Below are 21645 nucleotides of genomic sequence, written 5' to 3'. Positions count from 1 at the left end.
AATTTATTATAATAAATAAATGTATTTAAAATAAATGTCGTTTCTTATTCCTGAAAACAATAAGGTTAGGTTAGAAATAATAATTACAGTGCAATTGATATTTTATAATTTTATTGAGGAAAAAAATAGAATACATTTTCAACTAAAATACTCAAATATTACAGTTTTTGCAGAACCAAGTTTTTAAGTTTATAACATTCTGAAGAGCACAAGTAAAAGTTTTCTTGTTGATTAAATGTTTTGAACAAGTTCCAATACATGTTTCAATGTTTAATTTTTTTAATGAAGGACAATTTAAATCATTCATATCGATAATTTCTATACAATGTTTTTCATCGATTAAGCTTTTTAACCATTTTTTCTTCTCTAAACCTTTAACATAAATTGTCTTTGCTTCTTTAAACACATTTTCTAAAATTTCTTTTAAATAAACGTACGGTACATCACCAGCATTCCAACGAATACCATGGAAATTATTTTCTAACCAACGATTGATATATTTATATTTGTTTGTGACGCAATTCCATGGACAAGGAGGTTGGAAAACCATATTTATTGGTATTGAATCATTATTTACAGAAACTATAGCTAATTCTTTTAAAACAAATTTATTAATTGGCAATTTGAATCCTTGCACATCTATCAAGTACTGCATTTTTAAATCAACTAATCTCATTACGCGTAAAGAGTTAAATATATATAAGCTTAAAGTTAAACAATTTTTTTGACAATTCCACTGATTGGTTTATATTCAACGATGCGGTCATGCAAAACTAAGCAATAAGCTGAAGTATTGGCGGGAAAATTTTCTTTTGATTCAAATTCTAAGCGGATATCAACTGGTCCACTTTTTAAAGACTCATTTTGTTTTGAACAATCTACTACAACTAAAGGAGCATATTGTAAAAATTCTTTTTTTGATAAAATTGGTTGAGACTCTTTACTATAATAAGATGCTTGAAAATTTGTAAACATTTCATATAAAGTAGAGTACTGATTTCTACCAATATTCAGATTCATGTTACCATAAGGATAACATTGTGAATTTAAAAATAATTTTACATCAGATAAATCACAATGATCGAAACAACTAGAGTTTTGAACTGTATTATTTTTTCTGTTTCTCTGAAACCCTAATACAATAAATCTAGGTTTCTCTAATTGACTTGAAGTTTTTACACTCCAAATATGCTTAGGAGTAATTGGTAATAAAGGATATTCATACAATTCCCAAGTTCTAAAACTTATTGGAATAGATGGATCTTTTTCAATATATTTTAATAATTTAAACTTTCGAGCATCTGATAATTTTATGTATGGTAATAACCATTCAATTTTTTCAATGACAATTTTAAACTCTTCTAAAGGTGCTACTTGCAACACTGCGTTAGCATCAGTTCTTGATCTGATTAAAATAAGCTCATGTTTAGCGTTAATAATAACTTTTTGGTAATCTTCAGCAAAACCAAAAATCATACTCAGAGGAATACAAACATCAAAATAACCTTGTGCATTTGTTAAGGTTGGTTCATTGGTAAATTCTAACCAGCCAACATTTTCAAGAAATTTATTTTGACTAGCATCCAGAGAAATATAATTTTTCATTAAACTTGTAAGACCAACATTTTTATTTTTATCAATTTCTACACCATTAAGTTCATACTTTGCTTCTTCAAATAAATGACATATGCCATTAGAAATTAAATTTGTACGCTCTAGAGCTGTTCCATCAGGTTTCACAAGTTTTCCAGTGATGTGAATCGAGCTTTTGCTTGGAAATAAGCAATGATCCTGATTCTGTACCGTGATGCGGATTTCGTCACTATTGTTGTATGTGATGATGTGTATGGTTGTTGCGCATGAACTTCATAATGAGCAATAGATTCATCAAAAATTACTGGTGAATCAATATTTAAAATTTCCCCTTCCATAGCAAATAATAATACGTTGAAATACAAAGGCACAAATACAAGTAAAAATAACCTTAAATCTCTTTTTTACTCTTTTCCTTTTTTTACAATCTTTAGACCGAGATTTTTCAGTAGTTGCAGGTTCTGAGGTGTTAATCTCTTCAAGATTCGCCGACGACTGATTTGCTTCTGGCATGGTGTCTTAATTTTATAACCAAAACCAATCCTTTTTCTATTATTAAAAACAATACCCATTATTTTAAGGATTTAATATGAAGCCTTATTGTTAAAGTTTCCCCTCGAAAATTAACTAAATTTCCGTCTTGGTCTACAATTCGCAACTGAATATAGTCTATTGTCTTGACAGCGACTGGCAAGTAAATGACGTGATTTGGTACTTCCACTATTTTATATCTTGGTGGAACAATAGGAAAAAATTCATGAATTGTATGCACTTTTTCACCATTAATGTATGCTCCCGTTGTTATATTACATTCTACTCTTAATGAATTTATTTTAATGATTGATACTGGTTGATCAGACTCATGGTATTCTTGAGCTTTTAATTTGCGAGGAGAAAATCCTAACAAACTACCTATAGAATCATTGGGTTTAAAATTAATTTCTTCATCACAATAAACTGTACATTTCAATGTATTATTGTTTGGTTTGATTCTAAAATTAATTCCTTTATTTTTTAAAATTAAATGCAAAACTTGATCAATATCACTAACTTCATAACTTCCTGTGGGTATAATAATTTCTTCATTTCCTACGTAAAATTTATTCTTTCCAACATCTATATTAGGAATAGAATTAAAAGTTAAAAATTCAACAAGACCAAGAGCATAATTTTTAAAATTAGACAACTCTATTGGTGGAAAAAATTGAGATTCTAAGATGGAAGAATTTCCAGACAACGTTAAAATAAGTGAATCGTCCATGATGAGGTCAAAGTAATAACTAACGTTTAAACTAAGAATATCATTTATTTATATGCAGAGTATACAAATCAGGAATATTCAATTGTTTACATAAAAATTTAAGACATAAATGTCCGCATACATATGTATTATAGTTTTGATATCGTTTATGATTATATTTTATGCTACCAACACCAAAATATTTAACAAGATCCGAAGGTGGTCGAAGATTACCAAAGCTATCAAAATATATGATTTTATCTTTATTCTTTTTATATGCACACCAATGTGTACCGGGACCATCTTTATCATCTAGATTTATTATTGCAAATTCATTTTCTTTAGGACCACGCATAGGTAGTTCATTTCGCATAAAAACTCCTCGAAAATATGGAATTTTAAACTTTTTGCAAATTTTAGTAAATCTAAATCTGTTAGCGCACGGTGAGGTAGCTTTACTTCAAGTTTTTTGACTGGCATCCTTGTCCTAATTTGTAGGGTTTTAGATGAAGGCCTAGTCCTGCTTTATATGGTTTTAGAAAGAGACCTTTTCCTAAGGCAATAGATTCCATTGTTTGATTATGTCGCTTGCTTTCCTCTAGTTGACGTTTTGCAGAATTTGCATCATTTACAGCTTTTGCTATGCCAGCTGCTCCCCCTGCTAGAGCCCCTGTTGCACTTAAACCCGCAAACAAAGGAATAAGAAAAGGTAAAATTCCTCCCACTTTAGAAGGTATCGGTAAAATGCGAGGTTTATTAATTTTTCGCCTGCCACCAGCAATTTTAACTGCCAAACGTGCACCTTCAAGTGCTGATTTAATAGTAGACTGGGCATTTGTATCCAATTTCATAGATTTTTTAGCTGCGGTTACAATCTTCCTCAACGTTGATTTTTTATTTTCTCTCTTTTTCTTCATATTTTCTTTTGACTTGATTCCCATACCCAATTTTGATTTGACCTTCATTGCATTTGTTATTGCGTAAGCTGCGGCTCTTTCACTATAATTTGCGTCAGGAGCAAACACACGATGCCAAGCTTTATCAGCAAGTACTCTATCAGCTGCGTTTCTCGCTTCTACACTTTCCCTATTTTTTGAATAAGAAATATCGTGCTCTTTACAAGCAGCGTCAAGAGGGTTGACTTCTGGATCACCTCGTGCTAATCTCTTTGCTAATTTTGTTCCTGGACCACAGTATTGATAGCCAGGTATATGAAGTTCGAAAGGTAATTTATTGATAATTTTATTCAAGACACCTCTACCTCGTCTTACTCTTTTCGAAGTTTTCTTTAAACTAATTTGTTTTTTATTTACACCCATATTTATATTCTTTTCGGTAGGAAAACTTTTTCAAGACTAAAGTGGAAATCTATATAACCAATGTATTTATAGTTTTTTGTCATTTGACTACAAACAGTCAACCTTTAATGATCTAACAAAAAAATTATGACAGTAATAGTCAATTATCACAGTAATAGTCAATTATCCCAATTGCCTCCGACAGTAGGAAACGTGGACCTTGCCCAAAGCATGAAAGAGTTGACGATCGACACCAAATCGCAAACCTCTCCTAAAAAACTAGACCTAGCAATCAGATGCTGTAAAGTAGCATGGACCTTATTTTTGGACTTGCATGCAAACGTTACAAGCGTCTACAGTGAACTGACATTGAAACTATTAAAAACCTTGTATTTATAGTTTTAACCTCAGTTATCGTAAGAATGGAGTTCGAAGCACAATCGATTAAATTACCAGTTTACAATTTTGACACTCTTGTTCAAGATTGTAATAAAAAAACAGATAATCGTCATGGTAATTTATTGCCAAATAGTGTGCGAGCAATATTTTGTGGACCGTCAAATTGTGGAAAGACAAATGCTTTACTTGCTCTTCTAATACATCCCAATGGATTACGATTTGAAAATGTTTACGTGTACTCAAAATCGTTATATCAACCAAAATACAAATTTTTAGAAAGCATTTTGCAACCAGTAGAGGGTGTTGTTTACTTTCCATTTAATGAACATGCGGATGTTGTAGAACCAAACAATGCGTTACCAAACTCAATATTTATATTTGATGACGTAGCATGTGAAAAACAAGATAATATTAAGGCCTTTTTTGCTATGGGAAGACACAAAGCTGTGGATTGCTTTTATTTATGTCAAACATATGCGCGCATTCCAAAACATTTAATACGTGACAATGTTAATTTACTAGTTTTATTCAAACAAGATGAAATGAATCTTAGACATATTTATGATGATCATGTAAATACTGATATGACATTTATGGAATTTAAAAAACTTTGCAACTCTTGTTGGAAAAATAAGCATGATTTTATAGTGATTGATAAAGATCGTGATATCAATGAAGGCAGATATAGAAAGTGTTTTGATTGTTTTATAAAATTAGAGAAATGATATTCTTTATAAACAGTTTCATTCAAGGCATTGGTCAATCAACATGTCTTCTACACACTTGAAACATTTGCGAAAACAAAAAGATATTCTTGGTCAAATTGCAAAAGCCAGTGATGCTATTCGACGAAAGCATAGACTGATGAAATTGGGCAAGGAAGAAATTGAACAGACTTTAAATAATACCTTTAAACCTATAGTGACACCAATTCAGAAATTAGTTGACGACATTGAAATTGTTAAACAAATTCGACCAGTAAAAATTGAAAGAGAGGGAGACCTTCCTTTAGAGTTTGAAGAAGATCAAGAAGTTAAGAGAGAAAATGATTCATTTTTAAGAGATGACTTATCATTTGCAACAGCTGCTGATGATGATGATAACGGTGATTATGACGATGATGATGATGGAGATGATAATGGAGATGGAGATAAATCAGAGAAAGATGGTGCTATTTTATATCTTCAAATGTTGGATGAAAAGGGAAAAGATTTAGATGCTTCATATGGAGTTCGTAAATTATCTAAAGGCCAATTAATGATTGGTAATTCAGGAATAAATTTTGAACAAAATAATATTAGTGTAGCTAATAAAACATATCCTGCAACGAAAGGTTTACTTAAGCTTTTATTCAAAAAAGTTCCAGAAGAAGCTGTTTTAAGTGTAGTTGATCGAGAAAATTATAAAAATATTGTAATATCAACTAATGCTCATAAAAAATATTACAAAGCAGATGGCGCTGTTAGAGATAAAAAGAGTTTAAAATATCTAAACTATATAGCAGTACATTCTGGTGAAGGTTTAATTCCAGAATATATGACTCAACAAGAAGATACAAAAATTGATTATGTCTATTGGGATGATCCTAATGAATTGGTTGATCGTTTAAGATTGCTCTTGGCATCTCAAGCAGCTGGAAATCCCAGTCATAATAATGAGATTATATCAATTATTGAAGAGTTGAGAGAAGCTGGAATTGTTTATTAATTAACAGTTGTAGAAATTTTTATCATTTTCATGATGAGTATTGACATATTCGGACGTCAGTTTAAAAGCACAGAAACTTCAAATCGAGGTCCACCAGGACTTGGTTTTAAGTTGACTGGTGAAGGAGATTTTAATATTGAAAATAAGAAACTTTGTAACGTAGCTGATGCTGAGAGCAACAGTGATGCAGTAAACTTGAATACTGTAAACAAAGTTATTGAATCTAAAACGAACGCCATCTATGATGTAATCGGTTCTGTGAGAAATGATATAAATGACAATGTTGTAAAGATTGCAGAGATAGAAGATTTGATAAAAAAATATTTTGAAAATCTAAGAATCAGTATTGAAAGAAATATAGAGATGATGTCTACCAGCAAAGAGATTATTTTACAATTAGACAGCAGACTGCGCACACTTGAAGGTAATTAACAATGGAGGATCAAAAACTACAGTTGGTGAAAGAGTTACATAAACCAGCGAGAAGAAATTATAAGCGAAGAAATGTTGACATTCGAGGTATTGACGAGACTTGGCAAGCTGATCTTGTTGAAATGCAACCTTATGCTAGAGAAAACAAAGGTTACAAGTACCTGTTAACCGTCATTGATACATTTTCAAAGTTTGCTTGGGCTGTTCCAGTAAAGTCCAAAAAAGGTGAAGATGTGACTGCGGCAATGAAATCTATTTTATTTAAAAAACGTATACCAAAAAATTTGCAAGTAGATAAAGGAAAAGAGTTTTATAATTCACAGTTTGAAAATCTCATTAAAAGTTATAACATTAACTTGTATTCTACGCATAGTAATTTGAAAGCGTCAATTTGTGAGCGATTTAATCGTACTTTGAAGAATAAAATGTGGATGCAATTCAGTTTACGCGGTAATTACAAATGGATAGACATACTAAGTGATTTAGTAAATGCGTATAATAATAGTAAACATCGAACAATAAAAATGAAACCAATAGATGTAAATGCTGAAAATGAAAATAATTTGTTGTTTGATGTATTTAAAAAAGTTGCAGTAAACAGGAAATATAATAAGAAATTTAAAGTTGGAGATAGAGTACGTATAAGTAAAGTTAAGCATGTTTTTGAAAAAGGTTATACGCCAAACTGGACTACGGAAATATTTACTATAAGCGATGTAAAAAATACTAATCCAATAACATATATCTTGAAGGATTATCAGGAAAATCTAATAAGTGGATGTTTTTACGAGCAAGAACTTTCTAAAGTTAAATATCCAGATGTATATTTAGTTGAAAAAGTATTAAAAAAACGAGGATCTAATGTATTTGTAAAATGGTTAGGTTTTGATAACTCTCATAACAGTTGGATAAACGAATCTGAATTATAATATATTTAAGGAAGGTTAAAATAAAAATAAATTGAATTGTATGCATTCTTGTATTTATTTATCCTCTCTTTACAATAATTTACCATTTATACATTGAATATTTGACATTTGTTGAATAGCTTCATTTGATATTTGTTTACAGTGAAATGTGACAAGTTCCAGCAATAATGTCTCTAAATTTAAAACATTAGTTCTTCCCATCATTTTTTGAAGTATTCTACTGTAATGTTTTTTAATAAACTCTGTGGCATGTTTTGTAGACTTTACATTATTTTTAAAGATTAATTCTGCAATAAACTTTACAATTATATCTTTACTATACTGCAAATTGAATTTTGATAGTTCTACATATTTTTGTTCAACACAAGGAATAAGTTCATTAAATATTGCAAATGAAGTTTCACTAAATGTAAATGATTGATCTAAACGCTCAATTGATATTAAACGATATGTAACACTAAAACGTATTGTAAACGTTTCACAATCCAGCACTGTTGCATCACAATATCCGTTGAAAAATCGTATGATATGTTTTACTGCATCACACAATAGACGCCATTCTTGAAGCTTCAAAGACAAACCTTCACCAGAATGTACTGCTATATAGTTTAGATATTTTAAACTCTTTTTATCTCTAACAGCGCCATCTGCTTTGTAATATTTTTTATGAGCATTAGTTGATATTACAATATTTTTATAATTTTCTCGATCAACTACACTTAAAACAGCTTCTTCTGGAACTTTTTTGAATAAAAGCTCAAGTAAAAAACCGGAAGCAATAAATCAAAGACATTATAAACAACAAGTAAATGGTAAAAATTCCTTAGATAAGAATATATCAAATTACACAAGCAAAAATTCTAGGAAGTGTGACGTCATATCCATCTCAGCATCATGGTCTGAATCACACCCTCCCCCGTGATGTCATATCCGCCTCTGAATCGCACCCTCCCCCAAATGGTTTGAGTCTGGGCTAAAAGTGTCGGTGCAGGAATGTGTATGACGTCATTTCCGCCTAATCATCAAGATCTTACCCCCACCCAAGGGTTTGAGTCTTGGATAAATGGTTTGAGTCTGGGCTAAAAGTGTCGGTAACATGTCGGTGCAGGGATCTGTATATAGAACCGGCACTGCTTATCTACTGTCTGTCGTTTCGTTTTCAAACTTCTGCTATACAAAATGCGAGTTTTACGATATACAAAAGCTAGTTTTACTACATACGAAAGTATTCTAATTACAGTCTTAATATATTTTTAATTTCATTTACTTTGAATTGAATTTTAAAGCAGATGTAAAATATACTATGACTTTTAAATCTCTCCTAGTCTTTGTTTTAGAAATTGTTTTTTATCTAATTAATTTTTTCTAAGGTACATCTAATTATTTTAATTTTATTCTTAGGCATATCCTCCTGATTAAGCACCACATGAATTATAGGACTTTTTGGGTCCTGAGATCCAAAAAACAAAAAGTCGACTAAAGGGGAAAACAAGAACCTTTAATTATATTAAAACCATTATTCTACTATATTTCCTTAATCCAAGTTGGCTAAACAATTGAAGAATGTTTCTGAAAGGATAAAAAGAACCATTTTTTGCGATAAAATAAAATTAATTCCTAATTTAAACTAAAACTGATTTTTCAATCAATCTAACATGAAAATTAAATTTTTATTGCTGTGAAAATATAAATTTTATCTCTCGTATGTTTCTCTTCCCCATTCCTTATTTTCTCTGTGCTCTTACAAAAGTAACGATTAGTGTAAAACCGAAAAGTCCACTATATTTTATCGTATTTTCTTTTCTCCTTGTAAAGCACTTTAAAAGAGGAAAAGAAGCTTGTAACATTCAATAAATAGAAGAGCTAAAATGTTTAAATATTTTTTGAAACAATAAAGTCAAAAGTAATTGTTTTACGTAAATTGAAAAAAAATCCATAAATATAGCAATCTTTTGATAAAGTTAATAAATTTGTTTCTTATAGACATAAAGGGAAAATCGAAATTAAATCATGCACAAAAGGCAAAGAACATTTTTATACATTATAAGATAAATTCGCTAATTTTCTTTCATTTTTTCTGATTTCCATATAAATTAAATATCACAGGATTATCATTCTGGATATTGGCATTGCAATTCAGAACGAGAGATTTAAAAATTGCAAATTAGATACTCGAAAAGGGACAAGTCGATAAATTGAATTATACCATTTGAAAAAAACTTTTAAAAGTAAAATTCATTTTTTATCATCTGCTGAGAGTTTTCTAGTAAATTATTCGTAAGGGAAATAGTTGCTTTAGTAAGAAAGTTGAAAATATAAATTTTCTTAGAAATTTTTTTTTTAATTTCATATAGCTTATCAGAAAGGGTAAAGCAGAAAAGTTTTGTTATTCAACCACAAAAAAAAATCTCGTTAATCTTTATCGCAAAACAGTGCACATTCATTTATCACCATTGAAAAATAAATTGCATGTAACAAAAGATAATTGAGCATTTTTCTCTCTCTCTCTCATTCCTCTTTCTCTTTATATCTTGTTCAACGAATTTATTTTTATTGCTTGATATTAAAATGCACAAACTTGCCTTCGGACGATACAATTTTATTTCGTGCACCGTCAGCAGCTTGAAAATGTTCGGTGAAAATAAATCATTTGTCTGCAATATTGTTTAAAAAGGTGCTCTCATGCGTATATTTTCTACAATTTGAGAAATTTTTTTTTTATCTATTTATAAATCACGGAATTCCAATCAACCTAACGAATATATGTGAATTTTCCCCAAAAAAAGAGATAAAATATATAGTTGAAGCGAAACTTTAAAAAGCGTTGTAAATTATCTGACGTAAACAATACTTAGATTGCTTCTGACATGGGATGATTTTGTTTGTTGTCTACCGATAGTTTTTTTGTATGCAAGATATCAAGTTCCGGTTGGTACCAAAATGAAGCTTGACTCTTTCCCTAACTTTTATCTCATTACGAGTATAGGCTAGGATAAATATTTAAGAACGCATTTTATGACTTTAGGAATTTGATAATCTTAACATGTAAACTTTGTTTGAATTCAAATGGCCATAAGTTTTTTTGTATGCAAGATATTAAGTTCCGGTTGGTACCAAAATGAAGCTTGACTCTTTCCCTAACTTTTATCCCATTACGAGTATAGGATAGGATAAATATTTCAGAAAGTTTTTTATGACTTTAGGAATTTGATAATTTTAACATGTAAACTTTGTTTGAATTCAAATGGCCATAAGTTTTTTTGTATGCAAGATATTAAGTTCCGGTTGGTACCAAAATGAAGCTTGACTCTTTCCCTAACTTTTATCCCATTACGAGTATAGGATAGGATAAATATTTCAGAAAGTTTTTTATGACTTTAGGAATTTGATAATTTTAACATGTTAACTTTGTTTGAATTCAAATGGCCATAAGTTTTTTTGTATGCAAGATATTAAGTTCCGGTTGGTACCAAAATGAAGCTTGACTCTTTCCCTAACTTTTATCCCATTACGAGTATAGGATAGGATAAATATTTCAGAAAGTTTTTTATGACTTTAGGAATTTGATAATTTTAACATGTTAACTTTGTTTGAATTCAAATGGCCATAAGTTTTTTTGTATGCAAGATATTAAGTTCCGGTTGGTATCAAAATGAAGCTTGACTCTTGCCCTAACTTTTATCTCATTACGAGTATAGGCTAAAATAAATATTTAAGAACGTTTTTCTTGTTCGATGTCATCTTTGAGCACTAAAAAACACTCACTCGCGGTTATTCAAATTTATCCAAAAAATGCAATTTCGTTAAACTTTTCAAAAAATTTTATCCAAAAATGTCTATAAATATTCAAACGGATACAAAGGACTCCAACAGCGAGGTGTTACACGACCCGAGATAAATTCGCAACTGAAGAAATATCTGTCCCTTCGTTGACTATTAACGTTAATTGATTTTTAATGAGTTTTTAATTTCTTAGAAACTCTAAAAAATTATTTATCAAAGATTAAAAAACTGTCGTGATAATATCAAAAATCTTAAAATACTGCTAAGCTTACTGAATACCCAATTCTCCGTAAAATATAAATGTATAGATATTTTATTTAAAACCAAAATCTATCTCAGTTCCTTCTGTCGAGAAAATATTCATTGACTGAAAGTAACGAAACAATGTTTTCTGCTCTTTTAAAGCAGTTTAAATTTTTTATTTCATAATTGGTCTGGTTTTAATGCTCTCTGCTTTGGGTACTTTTTAAAAATTTACTCTCTACAATCATTCTCCTGCAGTATTCAACGATTCAAGTTCTTTTTTTTAAGGTAATATGAGGCAAATGAAATTATAACTGCTTACGGTAATTTATTAATTTACTGAATACGTAAAACTTTATTCAAGTATTAAAAATTGATGGCAGAATCTTAATTATGGGCATTACGTAAAAATTATTCAAATATTGAATGACAAAATTTCAGAGTGTTTAAATAAATAGTAAATATTTACTTAAATACTGTAAAAATTTGCATTTTCATTAATTGCATATTTAAAGGATTGTATTTTATTTTCATGTTTCAGTGTGATCCGGGAGTTGCGGTTGATCGTTTTTTTCATGCGATTTATTCGTCGAACAAAAATAGTTTAATGCCCCTTCTTCTTGGAACGGCGTGTTCGGAGGTCTCGGAGACCCTTGCAAAAATTGTTCCCTACTGGAATGTCGTTCAAGTTTCATTTGGGTCAACGACACCTGCTCTTTCAGATCCAACAGAATTTCCACTTTTCATACGAACCGTTGCTCCCGACTCGAGTCATAATTCTGCAAGGATAGCGCTCATCAAACATTTTGGCTGGGACACTGTTTCCGCTTTCTCGCAAAATGGAGACATGTACGCTTTGGTATGTAAAAAAAAATTAAATAATTACAATTTTTAGTATTTAGAGAACGGTGAAGGGATATGAAAAATTTTATTTAATTAATTTTACAAACAAGAAATTCCTATAAATTATTAATATTTAAATGGAAGTAAAAATTTTACAAATGCGGAAGAATTATTAATTTTCGTGTAAATAAAATAACTTTTTGAATATTTGTCACATTTGGGGCGAAATTTTTTCTTGTGCCACGCCTGACTTAACCGGCCAATCAGCGCGCGAGCGATCCCCACTACCGGACGTCACTCGGTTCCCGGTATCCCCTTCCTGACGGACTATAAATACTGACGCGTCGCTCGAAAACTCTCAGTAGTCGACACAGTCTTACCTGAAACGGTACTCCAACAAACCGTGGGTTTAATTCCTAAAGGTTATTGTCACCGACGAGGGAATACGCGATATTATCGCAAGAGGTAATTTTGCAACAAATCGTTTGTGCAAAACGAGGTAATACCGCCAACATTAAAAATAATTTCGTTTTCGGTTCATAGAGGACGTTAATTTAAAAAATAAAAAATGTAATCTTTGGTATATCGTTGGTAATAACTTTTATATTGTATCTTTAAATTTGAAATTTTTTACTTTCTTAGGTCTTCTCATTTCATAAATTAGATTTCTACCGTTAAAAACCAAAAAGAGAACGTGGAGAAGCACAAGAAGTTAAAAGATGATAAAACAATTATAATGACTTCTCTTGAATCAAACGAAACACAATAAAATACCTTCATTAGTTTTCAATTGTCTTTCCATCCGTCTTGGAATTGTTTCATTATATACTTCGTTTAAATTCTACGGGATAAAGATCAAATATAATTATCCTGATTTTAATTTGAAACTAATAGTACTTCACAATTAGGTAGAAAAAAAATTATTTTCACCGTAAGAATATTATTTATTAATCACATATTGACATACCCTAATGAATATGTATCTGAACTTTTTTAAAATTCTGCTGCAAGCAAATTGATATTTAATTTCAATTAATTAATTACACATCGAAATGCATGGTGACAATGTGAATTTATTTAAATTTTCCTTTATTAAAATGAAAATAATTGAGTGATGAAATAATGTATTTTTTGATCTACATTTACAGTAATTATTAATGTGAATGTAAATCATTTTATAAATTTGAAATAAAAGATAGTAATTATAAATAGAAGGGAGTAAATAAAATAATATAAATGATTGAAAAAACAAATCTCCAATTTCGAGAAGGTTAGGAATGCACATTTGCCATTTGATAGGAACTGCTTACTAACCTAACCAGGGAAAATGCTTTGCATTCTCTCTTTGTAGAATTCAGCATGTCCTCCTTTACAAGTGCGGAAAAGGTCACTGAGGTTGGCTCTGAATAAAGCCACCAGTTGGATTCTATTCGAATGGGAATTATGCTTTTTCGAAACTTGTGTGCACATCTCTACCTCACACCCTCTTTTATTCTGATCTCGTTTTGTTACAGGCTGTGAACGATCTGGTCACAGAATTGGAACAGGCAAACATCACGTGCACTGCTACTATCACGTTTGCTGAAAATGATTATAAGGAACAGCTGCGGACCCTCAAGGTATGATACGTAAGATAAAAAATATTTCTATATCATATAAATTTAATGTATCGTAAATTTCTTTTATTTTTTAATAGTACAACCCCTAATTATAACTAACAATAATAAAAGATACAAATCATTCGTTTGTGATGAAAACTGAATATTCAAAAATCTTCCAAGAAAGTGTGTAAAGATTTCTTAAATTAAAATCTTGATAATTAGTTTATCTTTTGCTTGCCAACGTTGCGAGAAATAGTTCTTGAAAGATAATTAACCAGGCAGAATCCTTGGCACCGAAATACCGTGATGAATTTCTATTGTCATCAGAGGAGCAATTTTCTGATGTTCATTCAACAAGCAGATGTTGTATTTTAACTAATAATTTCAACAAGTTTTCGTCTGAAAAAAAAATTAAATTAACTAGAATAATTAGTGCAGACAATCACAAGTTAACAATTTCTTTCAATCACTAAAAATTTTCTTAGAATCATAAAATACTTTCTTTTTCTTTTTATTATACGATTTGTAAGAAAAGTTTCTCATTTACTTGCAGGACTTGGATACGAGAATAATCATTGGAAGTTTTTCACCTAGGTTAGCGCCGCACGTTTTTTGCGAGGTGAGTTGAATTCATAATACTCTGTAATTAGTTTTCAAAGTTTCGAGTTAATAAATTAACCGATAAAACATTGCAAGAACCAGTGATTTCAAAATCAAAATAAAATGTGTACGTTAAATGATTTAAATAGAGGGGAAAAAATTTAAATTCTATTTAGAGAGATATTGCTGCAATATTCAAATTGTATCAAAACCATTATTCTACTATAAATTTTTAAAACCTGTATTGTTCTCTTTGAATTATTAATGATAAATAAGTGAAAAACAAAGAATAGCAGCAATTATTAATTAATTAATTATAAATACAAAACTTTGATGCTAAATTAAATTTACAAACACTGAAGTTCGCGTTTCATCCATAAAATATATTTTAATTCCAATGGAATAGAATTTAAATGAAATAATAATAGTAGCTTTTCAAAATATATTCACTGGTTAAATAAAAAAATATTCGGAATAAAACTATATATGAATAAATATTTTTTCTCTGGTTCAACACATGAAAAGCAAATTCTTTGTTGCAGTTTAATTTTGAAGCTGAATTGGTGATGTAAAAACAGTCAGTTACAAACTTGTCAAGCACTCTTTGAATGAAATAAAATTTATTATATTTATGAACTTGTTTTTACTATCAGGAACATTTTATCTGCTGCAATATTTGCAATGTTTATAAAAAAAAAACTTGTGCTTCGAGATAAAAATGAAAAAATTATATTCTTAATTAAATACATTTTTTTAAATTTTCATATCGGGACGAAAAAATCGCGAATCCCTGAAAATAAAATATTTAAATTAAACTTCCCTTAAAATGAAAGAGTGCACTGAATGTCAGTTTAAAATACAACCGGAGTGAATTTATTTTAATATATAATTTATATTAACGTCTATTATAATTTATTAGATAATGAGGGCACGTAGGAGATTTTGATTTTATGGTTTTAATATTATTACCACTAGTCCTGTGCTCTATGCGTTATTACCTGTCCAATGCAGGTAGTAAATTTAAGTGGACCAATGAATACCAGAGACAGGCAGTTGATTATCTCATAAATAGCAGCTTCTCCAAATACAAAATAGAGTTAATATTATTCTAATATAATATATTCCGATATATAATTTGTTCATATATGTGACCGCGTCAGAGAAAATGGACCTTATGACCAAAAATTTTTTTTTGCATTTTGTTTTAAGGACCTTACAATGTTAAAAAACATCTAAATCTGAAAATCGATTTTATTTGACATAAGGTCCCTTTTCACAGAAGCGGTCACATATACCTGCGAAAGTTTTTTAAAAATTCACCAGTTTAATAGATGACTTTTAAAAATACCTAATAGAATAATCATCACTGTAAGAATAAACATTATTTGATAACTGAGGTCAGAGTATACAAAGAAGTGAAAATATTTCAATGCTTTAGTTACTATCTAAAAAAGGTTGATTTTAACTAGGTCAAATATAATTAAATCTCTTGTTTCATCTATCGCGGTTTACTGACTTCTTTCACTTCTCTCTTGTTGTTATTTTTGCTTTTGCTGTTGTTTTTTCTGATTTTGCTTCCTCATGAGGAAGCTTTGCATTGGTGACGATTTTCAATTTTTCAAAAGAAGGCTATATGGACTCATTTTCATCTAGAACATATGTATATTCAATTATGAGCAAATGTCCAGATGTATGTTGTTGTATTTTTTGAAATCATTTTTTTATTTGTTAATATTTTCATTAATTATTCTCAAAATTACATTCCTGACAAGAAAACGAATCGATTGATGTATACGAAGTATATATGTAATCAAAATTTATAAAATTAATAAATATTTTTCTTTTTCCCAAAAAATTCAAATTTTGTATTTTTTTCATAATTTATTTAATATTAATAACCGATTCTATGGGATAAATTTAATTTTATACATATGTTTAGATGGAGATTGCTAAAATTTTGTGCGTGAATTACGTCACGAATTTCTACTTATATATTGAGGAAGCTAAATGGTCATGAAATAAACAACTTGTTTATTGAAGTAGACAGTGAATGAATTTAAATAGTTTTCATCTGTAATTGAATTTTTCAAGTATATTGTACACCCAATTTTCAAGCAACTGAATTTATTTTCTCTCAAACGCCGCACAACTCTCGCTTGTAAATTAAATCACCAAAATGCTATTTTATGATGCGAATCACTGATAACCACAGATGTTTATTGAAAAAAAATGTTATTCTGAGAAAAAATATATTTCAATGAATGGAAAAATAGTTTTATAATAACAATTTTGTTATTATTATAATTGTAAATTAATTTATATTTGACAAAAAATAATTAAAGATATAAATTGTTTATATATCAGATGTTTAGGGAAGTAATGTATTCTTGCTAAAATAGTAAAAGAAGAATGAAAGTACACACGCTAAATGATTTGCACAATCCAATAACTAAGCGATTACCTACGCCCATTGACATCCAGCTATCGAAAGCTATTGGATTAGTGCCACTTTCAACCATAATGGCTTACGTGAGACAAATCGATTGATTCGTTTGTAATATTATTTGATTTTAATGGAAGATAACGAGAGGTAGTGTACACATTTGTTTGGCAAATATTATCCAAAAAGAGTTAATTGCACGAGCTTTACTAACATTTATTTAGTCAATTTTTAATCACGCTCTGTTGCGTAGGGGTTTGAAATTACCATAAAAATTAAAAACGCTATTTTATATTTTCACGACATAGAAAATTGTTTTGCAGATAAAGATTTCAATGATTAATCTTCAAATTGTTGTAAGTGTCAACTAAAGGGACCAACAAGTACCTTTGAATTGTATCAAAACCATTATTCTACTACATTTGGTTCGTCAAAGTTGAACATCAAGAAAATACCAAGAAAATAATTACTTATTCTGTAATTTATCTTTATTTAACTAGAAACATAATTCCCCTATTTAGCAGAACTTAATTAAACTTAATAAATAAAAAATATTTAGTAAATATTAGTGGACAGAAGCCCTGACAATATATCGGAATGTACTGTCAAATGTGACTTTTGAATTGGATAAATCTGGACATTTGTAAAGCGTGACTGTCTCATTAACCTGGTCCGTATTCGATTTTCTGTCACAAAAGGTCTGACCACTTTAGTGGTGAAATCAAGTGAAACAATGGCAGGAATTGCGGTAAACTATCGACCATCGGCTGACCGATAAGCGGATAAACAAATTGATTAATAACGATCCCAGAAGATTGCTTACCATACAGATTGAAATACAAACCATAACGATGTTTATCCTTGATAATTACTTACAGTTTCGATATTAAACTAATCAACTTAATGATAATTAATACCACTAATAATCTACACTATTAGAAATAATTATTCTACCATTTTCAGATTATTTTAAATTAGAAAACGATACTTATTTTCTGTTCTATTTAAAGAGTATAAAGTTGTTCCTACAAAAACAATATTGCGAAGTAATCAATATAAACAAATTTAGACTAGATCAAATTTTTGAAAAAAAAAATCTATTAGTGTCGATCGTTCCTTTTTCTCGTATTGAAACTAAAAGAAATGTCAATCAGCTCTTTAACATTTTTTTCTTCTTTAAACGTTCCATTTTTCAGCCCTCGGTAGTAAACGTTTCTGAAGTACCGTTACCTGCTGAGAGAACTATTATTATCAAAAGAAGGGGGTAAAAAGAGATGAAGAGGTTTCTGAAAGAATGACGATACTTGGCAAAGAGTCACAACGATAGCGGAAAACAATACACACATAGACATGCGTATATTTTTCAGAAAACGTGGAGAAAATTTTCCTCTTAACGCCTTCGTATCATTACTCTTCTATGACACCTTTATCTCCCACACTTGTCAGCTATTAATATTTCTGAATTCTCGTCACTTTTTCAAAGAAAAGATAAATACATATTCTCTGCCAAAGAATATATCTTGTGTTAAAAATCACTTTCTAGAAAATTTTAGATCGTCAGCTATTAATATAATATTCTTATGTTGAATATTTACAGTTCTGAATTCTTTATGCAGTTCTGAAAAGACAAATTTATTTTATCATGTTCTCTCCAAAGACGGGTATAGTAAAAACTTGTTTTGCAGTTTTTAAGTTAGTATCGAAATAATTTTCGATAAATAATTAATAAATAATTTTGGAATCATAAATAATGTTGGTATTTACCTGTAGGAATTGGTAACTAACAACTAACTAACACTGCTGTTAATTTGTGCGATTAGATTTTAAAATGTTAGAAAAATGATACTAGGCGTCATGATGGTAATTTCCGATAATAGGCTACGCAGGGTTATTTGCATATTAATACCTAACGTCATTAAACATGATCTAATCGGAGAGGGTATGATACTATATTTCTGTTTTAATTTAATAACAGTTTAGATTCATATTAGGTGTATGTAACACAATGGGAAAATGGAATCGAAATTCGTTATTTATGTAATGTCTGTAACTTCTCAATTTGTGCACCCTTGTCTTTTGCTGTATGGACTAGCATTACAAGTGTCACTCTATAGAAATACTCTTAAAACCATCACTGTAAAATGCTAATCAACTTTGAATATTAAATCATCATTAGGTTCCATTTTAATCATCATTTATTTATCAGTCTTTTTGTTGCATTTGCGAAAAGAATTTGTCAGTTCTGTTTTGTCAGCGTCCCATTAGGATACTGTTCCGTCGAACTAACCTAAATGTGTTTCCGGATTTAATTTTAATTACTAACAATCAAAATTGGGACGGGGTTTGGTAAATAATTAAGAAACAATTCTATTTTGAAAAGATGGAAATGATGCACGAACTTTCTAATATCTGAGTCTAGTGGTCTCTTATTACCTTGGAATAGCGGGTGGTAGTTCTTAGCTTGCGTCGTCCAAGTACAATAGGATTTGCTCTCTAATGGTCCTTTTCACAGGGAAATGACTCCTTAAGTGGTGGCAGGTTAACAAATTATGACTTATGTTCCTCGTAAATTTTCTTTTACGTGAATTATGTATTCACAAAACTCGAACAGGATTTCCGAACACCTTTAAAAATTATATTAAAACCATTATTCTACTATATTTGATTGGTCAAAATTGGCCCAAACCATCAAAAGATATAATTACATCATTCTAAAAGAATATTCAATCCATTACTATAGTTTAAAATATTAATTGTAATCTACGACTTCAAAATTAGGTGTACTCGCATTTGCCCGAACAATTCACTATACTGGGTTTCAATAGTGGAACAAAGTAGACGGGAAAATCTCTTTTGAGTACACCCGGTTTTATCGACAGCCAAGTTCTAATGGTGTGTATTGAACAATAATCGACAGTGCACATCATTATCCCTTAACGTCAGACCTCCCGCTTGATATATCTCGAAAGTAGCGAAAACACCAGGCTATAGTGACAGTCGAGGCGGGGTCACCCATCTGAGTACTAACCGCACTCAATTGAGTTGAACCCTCATGATCGTAAGTCACTGAGTTTCACTACCGAGCTATAACCATCGGTTATTATTATTTTACATTAAACTATACATTATATTGTAATCTCGTTAAACATAATAATGCGGGGAAAATAAGAAAAAATGCCAATATTTAAATATGGTTTACATAAAATTATTATAATGAGGCGCGATAACGATTATGCGTCAATTACACCGAACCTAGTATCACGTACAGAAGAGCGTGGATTTTAAATAAAATTAAAATTTATTTAAAATAGATTTTAGACAGTTAGCTTGATTAATGAAGTTGGTGAGGTCTGACTTATTTTTATTGTATTAGGTTAGGGAACTTTGTCACAGTTTTTATCTAGTAAGCGCACAAAAAGATCAAACCTTTATTCCTGTCATAACATTTAAAAAAATTAAATTTGAACTAAATTTATTTTCAAACTGTTAAAAAAAATTCATTCGAGTATTAAATTGGAAGGATATATTCTAATATTCTAGGCCTGGAAATTGGGTATGCACGGAGGAGATTACGCTTGGATCTTGCCAGGAGACACGATAGACCTATCAGGAATGACAGGCGATTGGTGGCACATTAGGCCAGACAACTGTTCTCCATCTCAACTATTACAAACCTTGGATGGTCTCATTATTGTAAAGAGCCACGGAGCGATATTGAGTGACGATATTAGCCATTCAGGACTGGTAATTACTTAAGATTTTCTTTTAAAATTAAAACATATTTCAATCAATGTAACTGCTTGATTATAAATTGAAATTTGAATTTTACAAATTACAAGTAAATGTCAATATGAAAATTAGTTGTCACTGGAAATTATTGTATAATTATTTCCATCTAGTTTCTAAATAAGTAATAATGTAAAACGTATCTCAATTTTCATCTAATACAACAATGAACAGTAATTGGGGTATTGCAGTGCAATAATTAACCTACGCTTATTAGTTACAGTAAATGAAACCAATTTGCTTTGTTTATGTATATATGTTTTAATTTATCTCAGCTACTATTAATATGAATGTTTAATACAAATTACACTGAAAACTCGAAAAATCATAGTGGGAAATATTTCATTTTTTTAGCACTATAAACCAAACTTTATTTTATAAACTCGAAACAGTTCAGATAACAAAAAACTTTTCCTCTATCCCAGAAAAATAACTCGATTCTCTATTCTTCCTTTATCTAATTTGCATATTTACTCGTTTTCAGTACAAAGTTTGTAAAATTATTATTAGATATAAATATACCAGATAATTTTGAACGAAATAATAATACGAATCCTTACTGGATATTCTTCTATTCATTAATTTCTAAGTCTTTTAAAATAATTCTAAGTGTCGATATAAAACAAAATCTTGAAATGTGTACCATTTTAGCCCAGTTTTTCTCGAGATTGTTTCAAATTTCGACAATTTCTCTGTATCATCATTGAGAGTACAAAGAGAATCCCTCTCTGAGAGAAATTAGAGCAGTAAC

General features: G+C 29.9%; 1 protein-coding gene across 4 annotated transcripts in view; it reads left to right on the top strand.

Moving 5' to 3' along the window:
* LOC122504272 (gamma-aminobutyric acid type B receptor subunit 2) overlaps positions 1 to 21645 on the top strand; it is an 85572-nt gene that overhangs the window by 38578 nt on the left and 25349 nt on the right. For all 4 annotated transcript variants that reach the window (XR_006301821.1, XM_043615300.1, XM_043615301.1 and 1 more), the window contains exons 4-7: positions 12166 to 12483; positions 13982 to 14086; positions 14622 to 14687; positions 20649 to 20852. Coding sequence is in view for 3 of the 4 variants with exons in the window: in XM_043615300.1 (XP_043471235.1) it covers positions 12166 to 12483; positions 13982 to 14086; positions 14622 to 14687; positions 20649 to 20852 (693 nt within the window). In the remaining variant the exon portion in view is untranslated. The remainder of the gene's footprint in view (positions 1 to 12165; positions 12484 to 13981; positions 14087 to 14621; positions 14688 to 20648; positions 20853 to 21645) is intronic.

Source organism: Leptopilina heterotoma, unplaced genomic scaffold, assembly GCF_015476425.1.
Source record: "Leptopilina heterotoma isolate Lh14 unplaced genomic scaffold, ASM1547642v1 Lhet_286, whole genome shotgun sequence".
NCBI lineage: Eukaryota > Metazoa > Arthropoda > Insecta > Hymenoptera > Figitidae > Leptopilina > Leptopilina heterotoma.
The sequence above is the reverse complement of the archived record's forward strand: the minus strand, read 5'-3'. Positions and strand labels throughout refer to the sequence as shown.